The 20,612-nt window shown below is 32.6% G+C and overlaps 1 protein-coding gene across 1 annotated transcript; it reads right to left on the minus strand.

The window, feature by feature from the left end:
• Window positions 1-2,367: 2,367 nt before the first annotated feature.
• Window positions 2,368-6,231, minus strand: LOC110640790 (cinnamoyl-CoA reductase 1). The gene is made up of 5 exons (XM_021792281.2): window positions 5,805-6,231; window positions 5,553-5,707; window positions 4,992-5,177; window positions 4,276-4,628; window positions 2,368-2,773 (listed from the first exon to the last, which is right to left on the minus strand). The coding sequence occupies exons 1-5, from the start codon at window positions 5,941-5,943 to the stop codon at window positions 2,590-2,592; spliced, it is 1,017 nt and encodes a 338-aa protein (XP_021647973.2). The 5' UTR covers window positions 5,944-6,231; the 3' UTR covers window positions 2,368-2,589.
• Window positions 6,232-20,612: the final 14,381 nt, after the last annotated feature.

The raw sequence follows: 20,612 nt of genomic DNA on the forward strand, positions 1-20,612 counted from the left end.
AAATAAAAAAAAATGAATTCTAAATCAATTTCAGACTAATTTTGCTATCTTTTAATATTATTATTTAATTAATATTATGATCTTGAGGATAGTAAGGAGGACGAGAATACATGATTTTCAAGTGCTGAGCGAAACGGCCTACAAAACAGGCTTTTTGTTTGTAGTTTTCTTGAACTTGCGATGGATTTTAATTAATAATTCACCATTTTTAGTTCTTTTATCGAAGGAGCAGATTGTGATGATTTAGTGTTTATTTTATAATATAAAAATTAAAATAATATATAAAAATAAATATTTCATAATATAAAAATATTATATTATTAAATTTATATAAATTATATACTTTACACATTAAAATAACTTACCAAATTAATATTATAATTCAACCGCAATCATTTATATTTACTTTTTTATCTTTGTTTTTTCTTAATATGAAAATTCTCTGACTTGAATAATTATATTTCTATCCTCATTATTATTATTATTATTATTATTATTATTATTATTATTATTATTATATGTTTCTTATTTTGTCTTAGATAATGAGGATAAATTATAATTTAGTCTTTATATTTTACCATTATTAATAAATCCCTCATATTTTTAGAAATTCATTAAAATATTCTTTAAGTTTTGATGCCACTAAACACTTTCATCCCTCCATCCATGTAGCTTAAAACTTAAGAAGAAAACCATAATACTTATGTAGAAGCCAGCAAAATTATAGGAATGTTTTAATATATTTTTTACAAATTAGAAAGACAAAAGTAGTAATCATGAGAAAATTTAAAGATTAAATAGTTATTTATTTAAAATTTGACTGATATAATCTACAGAAATACACTTAAAAAATAGATGAAATGATTAAAATGTGTTTGATGTAATGAGTTTATAAAAATACACTAATTCACTTGTTAATAATGACAATAATCAGGTACCAAATCGTAAATCACCTAAACATTAACATACTTTTATCGATTAGATCGAGTATACTCTACCCATTTCCAAGAAAAGGTGGAAAAAAAATCTCTCCATTTTTTCTTGCCATTTTCTTTTAGTTAATGGCAGATGGAAGGTAGTGTTTGATTATCCAGAAAAGTCAGCCATTTGTGGCCAAGATTAATGTTCTTCTACTTTTCAAGTATGAACATGTTCTTTTCAAACACGGCACATCAATATTGAAGGTAAATCTCATATATCGAGTATGAACATGTGCATTTCTAGCGTGCTACGTGCACAACATGAAAGTCATACAACGAATACATATACAAAAAAAATTATTTTTATTAATAATTTATATTTTAAAAAATTAATAATTCCATAAAAATATTTAAATTTTATTTTATTTTAAATAAAATTTAAAAATATTGTTCAAAATTATATTTTTTATATTTAATTAAGTATTTATATAAATAGATTTAACTCATAAATATCCAACATAAAATTTCTGAACTTGTGACAAGTATTATTTTTTAAATTTAAATTCATTTCAAATTCAATTATATATTGTCTAAATCTATTATATTAGAATTCATTCAAATTAAATACAAATAAATTTTGATAACTGTCTCTAAACTTATCTAGTTGTAACATTACAGTCCCTTAACTTAAAAATGTAACATAAAACCCCATCAACTTTCAAATTTTATACAATAAAATCTCTCTAACCTCCAATTACCAGTTTTTTAGTTAGACGCTAACCTAGACAGTTTCAGTATGGAGTTTAGTCAGTATTTCTCTTTTCTCTCTTAAGCCATGTGTAAATTGAATAATTTTTCTCTTTATAGATGAAATAATTTTTTATGTGCAAAGAAAATAATTTTATACTTTGCATAAGAGAGGAGAGAGAAATATTGACAAGCGCCATGTGAGAGCTATTCGCATCAGTTTCTAACTGAAAAATCAGTAATTGAAAATCAGATGAATTTTACTGTGCAAAATTTAAAAGTTTAGAGGATTTTATGTTACATTTTAAAGTTAAAGGACTGTAATGTTATAACTATATAAATTCAGGGACAATTATTGAAATTTATCCAATTAAATACTTATAAAAGCTTGACTCTCTAAAGGATTGCATTGATTAGTGGCAATTCAAACTAAATTTAGAATTAAAAAATCTATACATAAAAAGGTGAGAAAGAGAGAAAGATTGCATAATTATGTTTTAAATAAAGATTCATAATATTTTTTTAAGAGAAATTTTTGGATAACTTAAATCCATCACATTATTCATGAATTAAATTATTTTATACTAATCCATTTTCAATGTAAACAACAAACAAATATATATATATATATATATATAAAAGATAATACTAATGTGACTAATTTAAAATTCATTTATCTTGGAAGAATCAGACAGGGCAATTTATTGGAATCAAGATTATTGTATTAGGGAATCAAACCATTTCATTACAATACATGATCAGAACATGTGACCATTTAAAAGGATGGTTTGGACAATTTCACTAAAATGACAAGGACTTGCATATTTCTAGTTTTTAGTAATTTCAACTTAGTTATCTATTTGCATAGACCAAACCAGTTGAGGTGTAATGGTAGCTTAGTGTGGAAGCATGAAGAGAGGTTTTAGGATTGAATTCTAATTGAGTCTTCTGGCTGTTTTGGGATTGGAAGGTGACCCCTTTCCTGCAAACTCTTAACAGTTTCATATAGGCATTGCTTCACTGGTGTAAATTCCATGCCAAGGTCCTTGAGCTTTTGGTTTGAGAATTTGTATGGTTTTGCTCTTGGGTTCTTCTCATCTGAACACCTGCAATAATCATTTCACAACACAACTAATTACATGAATTTAATTGGCATTTTTATATATAAAAAATATTTAATTATGAGGTAATGATTAGTTCTACCAAAAATCTACTACAACATAATGGTTACATGATAATGACTGAATATTTCTATCAATTATCAACCTTAATTGCTAAATTAAGGAATATTCTGATGACTTTTCTAATCTTTCAACAAAGTAATTAAATCTTAATAATTTGAGTTTTAATTAAAATAAAACAAAGGGTTCACATTTAACAAAGGCATTGGAGTAGGTAAAGGTTTTTTTTTTTTTTTTGGGAGTTTTTCATCAATTTATAGAAAATTCCAAGTGTTGCTTTGTGGGTTTGATCATTTCATTCATATCCTTGGAGGTGAGACTCATAATAGTCAAAATGGATACAACAACCACCCATGAAAACAAAAGGTGCACCACAACTTCGTGCGTTTGCCATCTTCTATTCTTTCTGTTTGTTTCTTTCTCAACCTCCATCTCTCACTACGTAATGGCTGATGCCATGCCACAAATCCTACCCAATATGTCACGTCTACGTTTTTAATTTTTCTGTTTGATGAGACTTATCCACATTTAATATATTTAAAATGGTAATTTACAATTAAATCTTCTATAAGATCTACATATTCATTTTTAATATATTTTTAAATAATAATTTAATAATTAAAATTTAATACCGTTTATAAATCAATTATCAATCCTTATCTACTTTTCAATTAAAATAGTATATTCTAAAATTTTATTTTATTAACAAAATAATTTCTATATATAAATTTATAATAAAATGGACTAAATTACTTTAAATTAAAAAGCAATTAACAACCAATTTAAATAGTAAAAACTAATTTATTAACGCAATTAAATTATTACTCAAAAATAAATCAGAGATTAATTTATGGATTTTTTTTTTATATCTAAGAGACTTAATCATAAATTACCTATTTAAGATTAACTTTTAAATTTTTTTTATTATGATGCAAACGCTCAATTATTGTGTTACTAAATGAATAGCATCCTCCTATTCTAAAGTTTTACCAGTGACAAATGCAGTCCAAATAGTTTAATGCTCCACATGGAAAAAAAAAATAAAATTATTAATATAAATCACTATAAAATCAAATTCTAGAAAAAACACCAAAGTTCTTTTTTCTTTATTATTATTTTAATTCTTTTTCTTTTTTTTCCTTTTTTAACTTGTTTGAGTATACGTGTACGTGTGCTGAATTCAACTTGCCCAAAATGAGTCTAGGCAAGGTGTCTTAATAAGATAAATGAAACGACACTTGTTTTTTTTCTTTTTTTAAGTATATATTAGTCGCAAATAAAAATTAATTAAAGCTTTTAAAATGCTACGCCACCAAAAAAAAAACTAATTAAATAAAAATCAACTATATATTAATTTCTTAGTATACTTAATTCTTCTGTGAGATTGAGATTGAAAGGTTAAAATATTCAGAGAGGAGAGAATTTACCTGGTGGGGATGGGATACTCAGGGAAGAACTTGGCAAGAATTTCCACCACCTCACCACGGCGGAGGACGCTCTCAGCACAGAGGTATCGGCCGGAGGCGGAGGGTATCTCGTAGACAAGAATGTGGGCAAGTGCCACATCCTTAACATGCGCATAAGCTTGAACAGAATTGGCGTAGGTCTTGGCTGAGCCAGTTAGGTATTTAAGGATGTGAATAACACTTGCATTGACAGTGGATTGCAACAGTGGTCCAAGAACCAAAACTGGGTTCACCGCCACTAGGTCCACCCCTTTCTCCTTGGCCACCTCCCACGCCGCCTGCTCCGCCACCGCCTTCCCATAGCAGTACCAGTTCTGCAATTAATCAAATTTCATCAAAACTCGGTAATAAATTTTTTTTTTTAATTCCTATAACCAGCATCTATTAATAATTGAAATTAATGAAAATTCTATTTAGCAATTAAAATTTCATTGACTTGACCAGATTTGGTTACCAACTCTACCTCTAGTATGCTAGGAAAGTTCTTTGGCAAATCATAAATACAAGACCAGAAAATTCAAAGTTTGTCCTCACTATGTGGGAAAAGATGATGGCTAATTCCACAGAAACAAGTTAGAGTTTGAGATTACTATTAATGATGTGATGATGACTAATTCCACAGAAACAAGTGGACGTTGGAGTTTGAGATTAATATTAATGATGTTTAATTAATTAACCTTAGTATTCTTGCAAAAGTCGAGGTCACTCCAGCAAGATTCATCGACAATAACATCTGGGTTCCTGTTGGGATCCATATAAACCGCACCGATAGAAGATGTAAACACCACCCGCCGGACTTTGGCCTCCGCGGCTGCTATGACCACATTTTTGGTCCCATTCACGGCTGGCTCCACCATTTGTTCCTTCAAAATTAAACATAATCACTATCAATATCAAACCTTTTTAACAAAATCGCCTAATCCATATTTTTAATAATAAAAATATTATATCATATTTTATTATATATTCATTTAATTTTATTAAATATAAAATGCAAAATTTTAGGGGTGTGAAAGGGGGAAAGTTTTAGGTAAAGTAGTGCACGATTGCGCCACGTAAGGTGATGATAATTGTTCTGTAAGGGACCCATCACCCGTGAACTCACAGTGGATTTGGATTTGGTGGTGGCAAAGTTAAAAGGTAAGTTGGTTGGTACATTTCCATCAGTTTCTCCTTTTTTTTTTTTTCAGAACTTTCGCGGCATCCAAACAGAAGATTAGAAAACAAGGGCAACATACAGGATCATCAGTGACAGGAGAAGCAGCGTGGAACACTCCATCACACCCCATAATGGCCTTTCGAAGACTCTCATAATCAAGAAGATCAGCTTTGCACAGAGTTAATCTCTCCTTGGCACCTTCAAGCTCTCTCAAATGAGAATTCTTAGGATCATCTATCACAAGAACAAAACAAAACATACTTAGAATAAAACCCATTTAATCGAAAAAACAAATCTTTCCAAAAACAGAAGAATCAATTAATCAAATTACCTGGGTTGCGCACAGTTCCTTTAACGGTATAACCTCTTTCAAGAAGCAACTTAACGATCCAAGAAGCGATGAAGCCACCGGCTCCGGTGACGCAGACGGTTTGGCCATGGCCAGAGAGTGATGAGGTATCAACAGGCATGGTAGTTATAGAGAAGTCGTGTTTGGTTGTTGAGAGGGAAGGAGCAGAAGACAAGTGTATTGTTTATAATGGAAGGAGGGCGCAAGCAAAGCAAGTGCCTGTGTTTGTAATTTATAAGGAAAAGAGCTTGCCGCACTCCACCTACCCCGGCTTTGTGTACCTGTAGGGAGAGATAAAAGAGTGGAGGGAGATTAATTTATGTATTTCTTCAATTATTATTATATTTTGGCAATAATAGAATATTCTCCTAACACCACGAGAATGTTGAATTGTAACTTTTTTTTTTTCGCTCGTCTCGTTAACGCTATGTTTAGATACCTCGAAGGAGAGGAAGAAAAATAAGAGTTTTTCCTTTTTTTTTTTTCATATGTTTGGATAAATAAAAAAGAAATAAAAAAAATAAATTTATTTTCTCTCATTTAAAAAGAGAATGAGTAGAAAGAAAATTGTAACACCCCTGATTTTTTATATATTATTATTGGGCTTCGTGTAGGTATCCTCAATTCGCGGAAATTCGACAGTTGTCCGGATCTGTGAATTTCCGAACGACCCATTCTGGAAAAAGTCTCCGAATTGGATCGAGGTTTTGGCTACCCCACCATTGTCAGGCATCCCGAGCGCGTTCCCGAAATCGGAATCGGCAAAGGTAAACCCGAACCTTGCTTTTTCGTAATTTTCTAGTGCTTAAATAGGATTAAAAATTCATAAAATATTCGTGGTAGCTTAGAAAATTACGATTCTTTTTGCAATAGCTTAGTAATATTTCTAAGGACCGCGGGGCAGAGTTTTATAATTTTTAGAGCTTATTTGAGCAGTTTTTGCAAAAATGATCAATTATAAGGACTAAATTGAAATTTTACATATTGTGATGAATGCTTGATTTACTGGGCCCCGGAGGGGCTGTGTGACGTGATTGAGTTGTGGAGATGTGGATATATAAGTGTGTTTTAAGCCCTTTTGCAGGTTGGGTAGGTCCTAGGTATAGGGGAGACTCTGCGGATTTTAGACGCAATTAGGGCGTATTTGGTCTTTTCCTTGTTTGTATGGAGTCAAATTTATTAAATGATTTTAATAAAATTGTCAGGTGAGCCGGGACAGCCTTCTTCCTCCGCCCAGCCGCCTCAGTGACCACAGTCAAGTCTGTGAGTAGAATATTAATTTTAATTATAATTTCGATATTATTATATGTTCGACATGCCCATGCATCACTTATATGCATATATTTATGTAGTTAAACTCTAGGCACGATTTTTGATGCATTGATAAATGTTAAAGTGCCATGTATGTTGTTGTGGTAATTTGGAGCAGTGTGCGTGCGTTGACGTGCGTGTGATGTTGTGTGGACTATGGATAGGACGGGTAGACACGGCTTGAGTTCTTCATTGGGACCGGTCCTTGGGGTAGACACGGCTTGAGTTCTTATTTGGGACCCCGATTTGGTATTTAAGTGGAAGTCCGAAATGAGTTCTTGGCACGAGGTTGGATTTAAGAGAGAGTGTATAGGATCGGCTCCCATATATTATGATTGATGTTACGAGTGCGTGAGTGCTCCAAATTACCTTTTGATGTTATGATGTGAAAATGATGTGGATGTTGCATTTCACTCTCTGAGTGCATTAGATTTAGATAGTTATAGAGATTATGGTTAAAATTGATATTTTACTCTGAAGTCGAACGCTCACTCCTGGTCAATATTTTTTTTCAGGCTACAGGAGGATTTTATTTTTGGTTAACCTGCTTTTCTCCTTCGCAGGTTGTTTATCAATCTTTGTGTAATTTTATTTACTCCTAGAATTTTCGCATGTGTTAGAAGTATTTATTTGATTATGGTCTAATATTATTATCATGTTGGACTGTAAACATATAATGATATGTATGTTTGATGGATTGGATGAGGAGTGAGCTCCCATTTATTTTATGAGGATATGAGTATGTGGAGGGTGAGCCGAGCTCCCGATTGAGTATTTATTATGTTTACAGTCGGGTAAGTCGAAAACTCCCGTTGGAAAGTCCATTTTATGGCGGACTCTGTCCGTTTGGTTTCTTGAAATTGGGCCCAAATGGGCCTTAGAGTTGGGTTAATGAGCAGTTAGGCTTACTACGGGCCTCGGGGCTTTAGGGTGGCCAGTCCTAGTCTTGGGTCCGGCCAATAGGTTGGGTCGTGACAAATGTGGTATCAGATCTTCTGCTCCAGATTCATCGGGCAACATCATCTATGTGTTGGGAAGAGTCTACTAGGAGGCAGATGCGGAGTTTAGGATTACATTTCGTCTTTTCCTGTAATTCTTTGTTTCTAGATTCTACGTTATACCTCAGGAAATATAAGATTACCTCAGTTAGTGTCTTGATTTTCGTGGAGTACATAGAAATGTGAAATAGAGTTAGTAGACGTGTGAGGTCTATCATGAGGATACGTACTCCAAGAAATGTTATATTTTTGTCAGTATGGGTTTAAATGGTGTGCCCATTTCGTGTAAGGCACGTGTACATAAAAGTGAGTCTTAAAAATGAGTTGCCCTAAATAAGGATGAGGATACCACTACTGGCAGTCATCAGTAGATGACCCAGTCAGAATAAGTTTGTGATAATAGAAGATTCATGAGAGATAAGAAATTAGGAGACCTAGTCTGTCAGGACGTATCGTAGTAACTATACAATGTTCTCGATGTCTGCTCTGTAAGCTGCAGATTACAGTACCGACATGAGATTATTGTGTAGAGCTGCGTGCATCCCCATGGTGCTCCATAATGAGGGTGTTTGAGATGGCTTCTGTTTTGGTACAGTTATGCCAGAACAGAGTTCTGTATTTGCAGAGGAGTTGGGAACTCTTGGTTAAGAGTCTAGAGTTAGAATATTGAAAGGTCACAGTTGGGTGATAACTAGAGTCAGTGACTCAGTTACCCCAGCATGAGCTAGAGTTACATCAAGAGTTGCCAACAGACCAGAGGTTTCAGACTAGTTGCAAAGTAAAAAGTGACACCTATAGAGTGAGACCATCTAGTCTTCGGTATGGAATTTTGGATGATTTTTGCAGAATGCCAGACGTTTTGCTTAGAACTTAGTGAGAATAGGATACCTTGTGTGTATTAGCAAGATGTAAAGTGCAACCCTACTACCTAGGGAAGGTCGAAACTATGAATTGATGATTTATAGAGCTATGATATGATAAAAGAGTCATTAACTTGACATGGTTCTGGCAAGGTGGTAGATGTAGTACCTTTGTTGCAGCAAGTTAGGATATAGTCCTATCTTTTCAGAATGGATCGAAGGTTATTACTGATAATGATGACTTATGGAATAGTGTCCCAGATGGGACTGTAGAGTGTGGTAGAGAGTAGTTGGCTCGGGTATCCTGGAGAGGATACAAGTTCCATTATAGGAATCATATATAATCAGATCATGATGGATGTAAGTCCTTTGAATTGGATGACAGGTTTGGGTGCCCGGAATCTTAAGTTTTGGCTAGTTGAGTAAACATGGAAAATAATAATTATAATAGTGTTAAGAGTAATAAATTAGCGAAGATAAATCACAGAAGGCCAATGGATAAAGAAAGTGCAGAATGAAAGTTTGGACAATTGATTGCATATGCAATATAATCTAAATGCTAGTGGAAGTACTAGCTAGAGTGGTCAAAGGACCAAATCGAGTAGCCAGGACATATGATAACGCGATAGAGACTACGAAGATATAGTTAGCAAATCTGCTATTATGTTAGGAAAAAGAATGAAACCAGGGATAGAATAGTCAAGTTCTATTTTGGGTAAGACAAAGGAAATAAATGAAAGGACAACCTAAAGAGCGCATAATAAAAGGAACAAAGTTAAGATATAGGATAGGCTAAGCGTTATTCTTGGCAAGGAGAATGACAAGGATGGAAAACCCAAAATGGGACCACATTAGTGAGAAAAGTGATGGAGGTATGGAATACAATAATAATGAGTAAATGTTAGAAGGTGTGCGATGGTATTGCGGACTACCTAAATAGGTAGAGAAAGAGAAGTTAGTAAGCAGTAAGTTGAATAAAAGTCGTCTAAGGGATCAAATAGGTATGATGAGAGGAAAAGAATGATAGATAATGACACATAGGTTTTAGGTTAGACTTTTGAGATAGTGAGAAGGTAGTTAGAGGTTCGTTATGAATGTCAGGCAAACATTTTTAGTGTGATCAACAGAATCACTTTGTAGTGAAGCAATAACGACAGGACAATAGTAGGGGTAGAACGAAAAGTGACAAGTCTGGATGGTTATAAATCACTAGAAAGTTCAAGGATCAAATTAATGACCCTAGATAAGGGTGGAATTAGTGTTGGAAGAATTTATTAGTGAGAGAAATCTTTCAGGAATCAACAAAAGTTAAGGGCACAATAAAAACGATGATAGATATGAATCATAGGTCGAGTATAAGTAAAGTTAATAAATTATAAAATATTATGTCAAGAAGGAAAATGGTACGGTAAAGGGTTCATGCAGATGATACCTTATAAGTAGAGCATAATTGTGCTAGGAGATGATGAAATTTGGAGAGAAAGACCAAGAAACTTAGGTGAAACGTTATAATATGACAATCGGGTGTAGTTGAATATAAGAGGATATTTTCTTTCTTTTCAAGTTTAGCTTGTGCTTTTGGTTCTAGAAGGTTATATAAGGAATGAGTCAAGGAGACCTAGTTATTGAGAGTTTAGTAGGCACAAATTCATACATAATTTCCTGATATGAGAATGACAGTAAGTGCATACCTAGTATTAAGTATGAAAGGACGAACAGAGTAATGACAGGAGTTAAATTGAGTTAGCTACTAAGGCTTGCGACTGTTTTAAACTATGAGCTAGATGAAGTACTATTTATGGATGAGTTTCAATAGATGAAATTGTTGCTGATGGGTAATTTGAGGTTGAAGTTTAGAAAGCTCTGGGCTGTATATATGATTATATTAAGGAGAATGAACACGTGAAGTATCTTGTTTGGAATTAAGGCATGACACATATTTCCTACAGCCGTGTTAGTTCAGATGGAACTTATAGTTTATGGGGCTCATATTCATCCAAGATGAGCAATTTCCTACTAAGGCTGGTAGGGAATGATAATGTTCTGATAGTTAAGTTGGGAAAGGGGTTACAAAAACGAATTTTCTATGGTTAATTATAAGTGTTACAAAAGGTGAAGAATATCTTTGGCAGGAGTAAGCCGTAAGGTTAGAATTTTCGAAGTAATGGAACTAGTAATCAAGATAAGACTAAGAAATAAAAAGAAAGTTAAAGTTGATGATGTGATAGACGTCTTTTAAGGAAAAGGTGTAAGGATGAGATATGACTAAAATTAAGGAATAAGTACAGCAGGTTGAAAAGATACCAACAATACCAAAAATAGGAAAAGGGAAGTGGATAAGATGCAAAGGACAGGAAGAGAGCTCGATAGAGTCAGTTATAATGACGAGGATAAGGAGTGTCTAACCACTGCCCCTGTGTTAACACTACCTATGAGCGGTGAAGGATACACCGTGTACTGTGACGCCTTCAGAGTTGGCCTAGGGTGTGTTTTGATGCGGAATGGAAAAGTAGTGGCTTATGCTTCAAGGCAGCTGAAGAGGCATGAGCAGAACTATCCCACCCATGATTTGGAAATGGCGGCTGTAGTCTTTGCACTAAAAATCTGGAGACACTACCTGTATGGTGAAGTGTGCGAGATATACACCGACTATAAGAGTTTGAAGTACATCTTCCAACAGAGGGATTTAAACTTGAGACAGAGGAGATGGATGGAGCTTCTGGAAGACTATGATTGCACCATCCAGTACCACCCTGGGAAGGCTAATGTAGTAGCAGATGCTTTAAGCAGAAAATCTTCTGGCAGTTTGGCGCACATTTCAGCAGAGAAGAGACCGTTGATTCAAAAAGTACATGAGTTGATGGATCAAGGTTTAATCCTAGATCTTTCAGATGAGGGGGTCTTGTTGGCTCATTTTTTAGTGAGGCCAGACTTACGAGATAGAGTTAGAGTTTCCCAACACAGAGACCAACAATTAATGAAGATCATAGAAAGAGTACAACAAGGTAAAGGTGGTGAGTTTGGATTTGCCAATGATGGTGCCCTAGTGCAAGGTTCTAGGATATGTGTGCCCGATGTGGACAATCTCAGAGATGAAATCATGCGAGAGGCACACTATACACTGTACAATGTCCACTCAGGTTCCACCAAGATGTACTATGATGTGAAAGATAGCTATTGGTGGAATGGCATGAAGAGAGACATAGCAGACTTTGTGTCCAAGTGCTTGACTTGTCAGAAGGTGAAGTTTGAACACCGAGACCGTCGGGGAAGTTGCAAGAGCTCCTATCCCGAGAATGGAAGTGGGAAATGATTTCTATGGATTTTGTGGTAGGTTGCCTCGTACCACGCGAGGATATGACTCGATATGGGTAATTGTAGACCGCTTGACCAAATCGGCTCACTTCTTGCTGTGAAGATTACATATTCGTGGCACGACGCGGCTCTACATTCGAGAAATAGTCAGATTGCATGGAGTTCCGGCTTCCATAATATCTGGCAGAGGGCCCCAGTTCACTTCTCAGTTTTGGAGAAAGTTGCAGGAGGCACTTGGCACACAATTGAACTTCAATACAGCCTTCCACCCTCAGACACGGACAATCGAAGGACAATCCAAACACTGCAAGACATGCTTCGCATGAGTGTTTTGGATTTTGGAGGTCAATAGGATGAGCAGCTAGCTTTGGTGGAGTTTGCCTACAACAACAGTTATCACTCCAGTATAGGGATGCCACCCTATGAGGCACTATATGGAATAAAGTATAGGTCTCCTCTGTGTAGGACGGAAATGGGGGAAGCGAAGGTGCATGATGTAGACCTAGTGCAGTACACTTCAGAGATAGTTCCTTTAATCAGGGAACGACTGAAAATAGCTTTCAGTAGGCAGAAGAGTTATGTAGACTCCAGACGGAGGGATGTAGAGTTTGCAGTGGGCGACTATGTATTCCTGAAGGTTTTTCCAATGAAGGGAGTCATGAGATTTGGAAAGAAGGGCAAGTTGGCACCTCGGTATATTGGACCTTTTGAGGTTACGGATAGAGTTGGAGCAGTTGCCTACCGGTTGGAGCTACCACCCAACCTTTCTCACGTTCATCCCGTGTTTCACATCTCTATGCTCAGGAAATACATTCCCCATCCTTCTCATGTACTACAGTCGGATGTAATAGAACTAAAGGAGAACTTGACATTTGAGGAGCAACCTGTAGCCATAGTGGACTACCAAGTGAGACAGCTAAGATCAAAACAGATCCTTATGGTTAAGGTTTTGTGGAGGAGCCAGTCAGTGGAAGAGTGCACCTGGGAGTCAGAACGGGACATGCGTAGCAAGTACCCTTATATGTTCAATGTGTAATCATGTAGTTTTATTATGCCTTGTGTAAAATTCGAGGACGAATTTTACGTAAGGGGAGAATGTAACACCCACGATTTTTATATATTATTATTGGGCTTCGTGTAGGTATCCTCAATTCGCGGAAATTCGGCGGTTGTCCTGGATGCGTGAATTTCGGCGAACAGACCGACTACTGGAAAAGTCTCGAATTGGATCGAGGTTTTGGCTACCCCACCATTGTCAGGCATCCCGAGCGCGTTCCCGAAATCGGAATCGGCAAAGGTAAACCCGAACCTTGCTTTTTCGTAATTTTCTAGTGCTTAAATAGGATTAAAAATCCATAAAATATTCGTGGTAGCTTAGAAAATTACGATTCTTTTTGCAATAGCTTAGTAATATTTCTAAGGACCGCGGGGCAGAGTTTTATAATTTTTAGAGCTTATTTGAGCAGTTTTTGCAAAAATGATCAATTATAAGGACTAAATTGAAATTTTACATATTGTGATGAATGATTGATTTAATGGGCCCAGGAGGGGCTGTGTGACGTGATTGAGTTGTGGATATGTGGATATAGAAGTGTGTTTTAAGCCCTTTTGCAGGTTGGGTAGGTCCTAGGTATAGGGGAGACTCTGTCGGATTTTCGGCACGAATTAGGACGTATTTGGTCTTTTTCCTTGTTTGTATGGAGTCAAATTTATTAAATGATTGTAATAAAATTGTCGTGAGGACAGACCTTCTTCCTCCGCCCACTACTCGGTGACCACCGCAAAGTCTGGAGTAGAATATTAATTTTAATTGTAATTTCGATATTATTATATGTTCAGCATGCCCATGCATCACTTATATGCATATATTTATGTAGTTAAACTCTAGGCACGATTTTTGATGCATTGATAAATGTTAAAGTGCCATGTATGTTGTTGTGGTAATTTGGAGCAGTGTGCGTGCGTTGGCGTGCGTGTGATGTGGTGTGGACTATGGATAGGACGGGTAGACACGGCTTGAGTTCTTCTTGGGACCGGTCCTTGGCGTAGACACGGCTTGAGTTCTTCTGGGACCCCGATTTGGTATTTAAGTGGAAGTCCGAGTGAGTTCTTGGCACCAAAGTTGGATTTAAGAGAGTCAGTATAGGGATCGGCTCCCATATATTATGATTGATGTTACGAGTGCGTGAGTGCTCCAAATTACCTTTTTGATGTTATGATGTGAAAATGATGTGGATGTTGCATTTCACTCTACAGGGTGCATTAGATTTAGATAGTTATAGAGATTATGGTTAAAATTGATATTTTACTCTCTGAGTCGAAATCTCACTCCTGTTCAATATTTTTTTCAGGCTACAGGAGGATTTTATTTTTGGTTAACCTGCTTTTCTCCTTCGCAGGTTGTTTATCAATATTTGTGTAATTTTATTTACTCCTAGAATTTCCGCATGTGTTAGAAGTATTTATTTGATTATGGTCTGTAATATTATTATCATGTTGGACCTGTAAACATATAATGATATGTATGTTTGATGGATTGGATGAGGGAGCTGAGCTCCCATTTATTTTTATGAGGATATGAGTATGTGGAGGGTGAGCTGAGCTCCCCGATTGAGTATTTATTATGTTTACAGGTCGGGTGAGTCGAAAACTCCCCGTTGGAAAGTCCATTTTATGGCCGGACTCTGTCCGTTTGGTTTCTTGAAATTGGGCCCAAATGGGCCTTAGAGTTGGGTTAATGAACAGTTAGGCTTACTACGGGCCTCGGGGGCTTTAGGCTGGCCCAGGTCCTAGTGCCGGTCCGGCCCATAGGTTGGGTCGTGACAAAAATTATTTAAATTATTATTTTATTCTCTTTTATAAATTATATTTTTACTATATGGTAATAAATTTATAAATAATAATAGAATCAAACTACTTAAATAATAATAATATTCTCTCTCCTTCTTTTCATTTTTATATGTAATATAGACAGAGACAAGACTAACACAAATAATATAATAATAATTTTATCCTAAACAAAATATAACATAATAAGTATTACAGATCATATAATATAATTTTCTTACATACTTAGATGCTTAGCATTCCTATGGCCATAATTGGCTGTCATGACTCAAATTATAGACCGAACCGATACTAGGACTATGGTCAGCATAAGGCCTCCAAAGCCTGTAGTAAGTCTAACTATCTTTCAATCCAAACACCAAGCTCATATTTTGCCTAATTTTAAGAAAACAATCGGATAGAGTCTGACCATAATATAGACCATCCAACGGAGAACTATTAACTCGCCCGATCTGTAATAACAACAAAATACATTTGGGGAGCTCAACTCACCCATCAATCATCCACAATCCAAAATAAAATCAATAGGAGCTCAGCTCCCTCATCCATCATAACTATCCAACCACACAATTACATTTACCTAAAGTTTATAAATTACAATCCCAAATTGATAAATATTACTGTCCCAAACTAAATGATATATTTCTACACATGCGAAGATCTAGAATTTATATTTGATAGTATAAAATATAAAAATAATAGCAAGTAGACCTGCGAAGAATGAAAGCAAGTTAAACACAAGGGAAAAACTCTCCTGTACCCTGGAAAAATAGTGAATGGGAGTGAGTGTTTGACTCAAAGAGTAAATATTTATTTTATATACAATTTCCATAACTATCTAATTCTAATGCATCCTTATAAAATGAATGCATCATCTACATACAAGTCATATAAATTATATTAAGTCACATCAAAGATAATCCGGAGAACTCATGCACTCGTGTCAAATCTATACTCACACACACACACACACACACACACACACACACACACACACACACACATATATATATATGGGGAGCTGATTCTCCTACCCAGCTCTCTTAGTTCAAACTTCTGCTAGCAAGATCAACTCAAAGTCGTGCCTACCCCGACTTATCCATAATAAGGATCGGGTCTGAGCAAGTCAAGCTCCAGCCGCGTCTATCTATTCTACCCATATTCATATACACCATATACACACCCACTCACACACACAACTTCAAATTATTAAAATATAGCAACCAAAATAGTATCATCAAGCATAAATGCAAAACAAGGCATGCCTAATATTTAACTCTCTCTCTCTCTCTCTCTCTCTCTCTCTCTCTCTCTCTATATATATATATATATATATATATATATATATATATGCATGAGCATGCCAGAAATATAATAATATTAAAATTATGAATAAAATAAATATTTACTCACAACATTTTAAAGGTCACTGCGGTGGCTGGGTGGAAAAAGAATACTATCCCGGCTCACCTAAATAATATATCAAATTTTATTAATAAACAACTTAAAACAAAACTGTAGAGAATCAGAAGACAGCCTTAAGATTTTGTTGAAAATCCGGCAGAGTTCCTCCTATACCTAGGACCTACCAAACCTGTAAAAAGGTTCAAATAACAGTTTTAATTCTCAATTTCCCACAATCACAACTCATCAATAACATATGGCCCCTTCAAATCAATCAAAACTCACAATCTGAATTATTTTTGGCAGCCTGTCTATTCGGTCCGAAATTGCAGACCCAAACAATTATCAAATTTTGGCTAAACAAGGGTACCTACGTGAAGCCTACAACATCAGGAGTTAGAAAAAAAATATTTACGGAATTAATTAAGCTCAATAGAAGCTTCGAAAAACACAACAAAGTTCGTGGGACCCACTGAAATTTAGGAGTCGAAAAATTTTGAAATTTATATCATCACGAAACTCTCGTCATGTAAAGCACGCTGGTACTCTCGGATTTCCCGTGGGGTTTCCGGTTTGGGAGAAATTTAGGTTAAAAGTCAAAATGGGCTAAAACTTTCTAGGCAAAAATTGGACAATCTACTTTATAAAAATGAGTGATCTTGGTATTTATGGAAAGCTCTCAACGAGTAGAAAGTGTTTGGGACAAGACCCGGTCTAATTGGTAGCCGTAAATCCTCTCAAACCGTAAATCCTACAAAAAATTTGAGACCACCAATGAGTCTTACATTCTAGAGCTTTGCAATGATACTAATTCGAAATTTTTTCAACACCAAAAATTTAGTAGGTTCTACGAGCTTATCAGTAATTTTTTGGCTCTTTAATGAGTCTTTTTAATTAAATAAAAATTATATTCTAACTCTTGATGTTGTGGGTTTTACATAGGTATTTTCGTTTTGAAGAAATTTCACCGTTGATCGGGGCTGTAATTTCGGGCTAGACACGTAAGCTGCAATTTCTCCTTCTCATTCTCTTTTTGTTTTTATCTGTTGATAAAAATGGTACAAGTTGTTTATACAAAAAATGTAATCAGTTTTCTTAAATTTCTAAGTAATCAAGAAAAATTATTTCTCAGTAGTGAAAACATAAAAATGATATCTAAGAAATTAAAATTAAAAAAAAAATGTAAATTCATTTTTAGTCTCTATATGGTAAAATTTCTATTTTTATCCAATAATATATTTTTCAAAATATATGAACTAAGTAATTAATTTCACTAAAATAGAGAGACTAAATAGTAATATTTTTTAAAATATAGGATCAGCTAATTAGTTTCTTTAAAATAGATGAACTAAATAGTAGTTTAAATAGCATAAATAACCAAAAATTTAATAGATAAACTAAATAATTTAATAAAAATAAAATATATAAATTAAATAGTAAATTAAATAATAAGTTTTTCAAATTTTATATTTCAAATTTATATTTTATCTCTATTTAATGAAAATTTTATCTTTTATTATAATAGCACCAGCAGCATTTATTTAAAATTTTGGCCAAGATGATTTTTAAAAAAATTATCCTAATATTTACATGTGGTTGAAAATTTTTAATATTTATATAAATATTAGGTGAAAAAATTTAAAAGTAAATCAGTTGTTTTTATAAATTAATATAAATTTTCATTTTTATATAAATATGAAAGATTTTATAAAAAAATCACATGATCATATTGCCTAAAAAATCATATGATCTTACCTCTATTAATTTTATATGCTTGCATGAAAATTTATTAAAAATCAAATATTTAGTGGTTTACTTTTCATCTATTATTTATTTTTAAATTTTATTTTTATATTTAATAACATCTTTTAACTCAATTCATAGTACATAATAAGGATAAATGCATCATTTTGTATATCCTAATTTATTAAAATTTAAAATAAAAATGGAAAATAAAATAAAAATAAAAATAAAAAAATATAACAATTGAAAATAGAAGGTCATATTGATACAAATATATGATATAAAATAATTATTTTTGTATTAAGCACTTTCTGTTTGTCTCACAAAACTAATTGAATATTACCATCTAAGTCACGATGCCAACATAACAACACAAACCCAAATGAAATGCTTCTAATGTTTCCATAAGCCCAATTTCAAAGTCAGTCCAACACAACCATTCAACAAGTTAAAAGAGCACAATTGTTTTTTTTTTTTTTTAAATCACCATTTAATGTAGATATTAAACATAGCAAGGAAATTAATTATTTAATCTCTCTTATTTTTAGTTTTAGTTTATAAAATTATTTAATTTATTTGTTACTTTTTTTCATTTGTTAATTGAGTTTAGTGTAAGTTAAATTATTATTTAATATTTATATTTTAATGAAAATAATTAATTAATTTATATATTTTAATTAAGTTTTATAATTTGATTTTGTCATTTTTTAATGACTTTAATTATTTTTTTATATCTAAATTATCCTAACTCTATTTCTTGTATTTTTTTCTTATATTATCTTATCTTATTTTTCTCCATACATAACCTTTTTCATCTTATTATCTATTTACTTTTTATCTTTTAATAAAATAATGATACAAGCTATTTGTGTAAAAAAATTAATTAATTCTCTTAAATTTCTGAGTAATGAGAATGATGATCTAAGAAAATTATTTATTATTTTTTAAAATATTATATTTTTAAAATATAAATAATAATTAATTAATTTTATTAAAATAAAAAAATAAATAATAATATCTTTTAAAATATAATTATTAATTAATTAAAATAATATGTAATTCAAAATAATATGGATGATGTATGAATTACATAAGAATTATCCTCCAGGCAGTCAGACTCACAGGTTAATTAAGTTCCCCAATTTTCCAACTTCTTGGTGTAACTAAAAGATGATGGTAGTCTTTTCCAAATTATTAAATGCCACCAAACAAATTTTGTCTAGAGGAAAAGCAAGTCATCCACACACCGACACCTAGTACTGCCACACAGAAGAACATAGTGTAATCCCACGTTTGAGAGAAAAATAAAATTGAAAAAGGTGGATATAAATGATTGGATTTTGAGAGTTATTTTAATGTATAAAATAATTTAATTATTTATATAATTTTATATTAATAATAAATGAAAATATAATTTGATCAGTAATTTTTTTAAAATTTAATATAATATTAAAGTTTGATTTGAGTTAGAGGTTTTAGTTTCTCATAAGACTATATAATTAAGTTTTTATGTAGATATACAAATGGTTAAATTATAATATTAAAGTAATTAGTTATTTTAATGTATAAAATTATAAAATTATTTATATAAATATGTATTAATAATAAATTAAAATGTAATTTGATTAATAATCTTTTTAAATTTTATTATGGTATTAGAACTTAGTTTGATTTGTAAGTTTCAGCCGTTTATAAGATTATATAATTAAATTTATATTAATATTAAAATATAAATTAATTATCAAATGATAATCATGTGTTTACACTCGATGAGGGAATATTGAAAATGTTATCCTACATTGAGAAAATATAAGATTAAAAGGATAAAAATAATAATTAGATTACAATATTAAAGTGATTAGTTATTTTAATGTGTATAATAATTTAATTATTTATATAAATATGTATTAATAATGAATTAAAATATAATTTAATTAGTACTTTCTCTAAAATTTAACACAGCAATGAAAATGTCAAAATATTCCTACTACAAAAAATTAATTAAATTGCACTTTGTTTAAAAATAAGTTCATCTTTAATTATGTCATTAGATTAGCAGTTCTATTTTAAAAAAATAATTGCTTTTATAATATATTTGAAACCATTAGGCATAATTACTAATTATAATATCTATTTTTAATATAAAAAATAATACCAAAATAATATGCATATTAAAAAAATCTAGCAACATTTTAAAGTGCGTTGACATCAAACCTCAACTTTTAAAAATGCATAATTTATTATTAGAATAAAAAAAAAAAATCTAACTGTTTCTTTATCTGAACTCTTTTCCTTCCCTCCCTCTTTCTTCT

The sequence above is a fragment of the Hevea brasiliensis genome, chromosome 1 (assembly GCF_030052815.1).
Source record: "Hevea brasiliensis isolate MT/VB/25A 57/8 chromosome 1, ASM3005281v1, whole genome shotgun sequence".
Taxonomy (NCBI): Eukaryota; Viridiplantae; Streptophyta; class Magnoliopsida; order Malpighiales; family Euphorbiaceae; genus Hevea; species Hevea brasiliensis.

Excerpts from the sequence above, each read along its gene's own strand:
- LOC110640790 (XM_021792281.2), bottom strand. The coding sequence starts at position 5,943 with ATGCCTGTTGATACCTCATCACTCTCTGGCCATGGCCAAACCGTCTGC. Across the intron at positions 5,708-5,804 it reads AGGAACTGTGCGCAACCCAG|ATGATCCTAAGAATTCTCAT; the intron begins GTAATTTGATTA and ends TTCTTGTGATAG. Across the intron at positions 4,629-4,991 it reads ACTTTTGCAAGAATACTAAG|AACTGGTACTGCTATGGGAA; the intron begins GTTAATTAATTA and ends GATTAATTGCAG.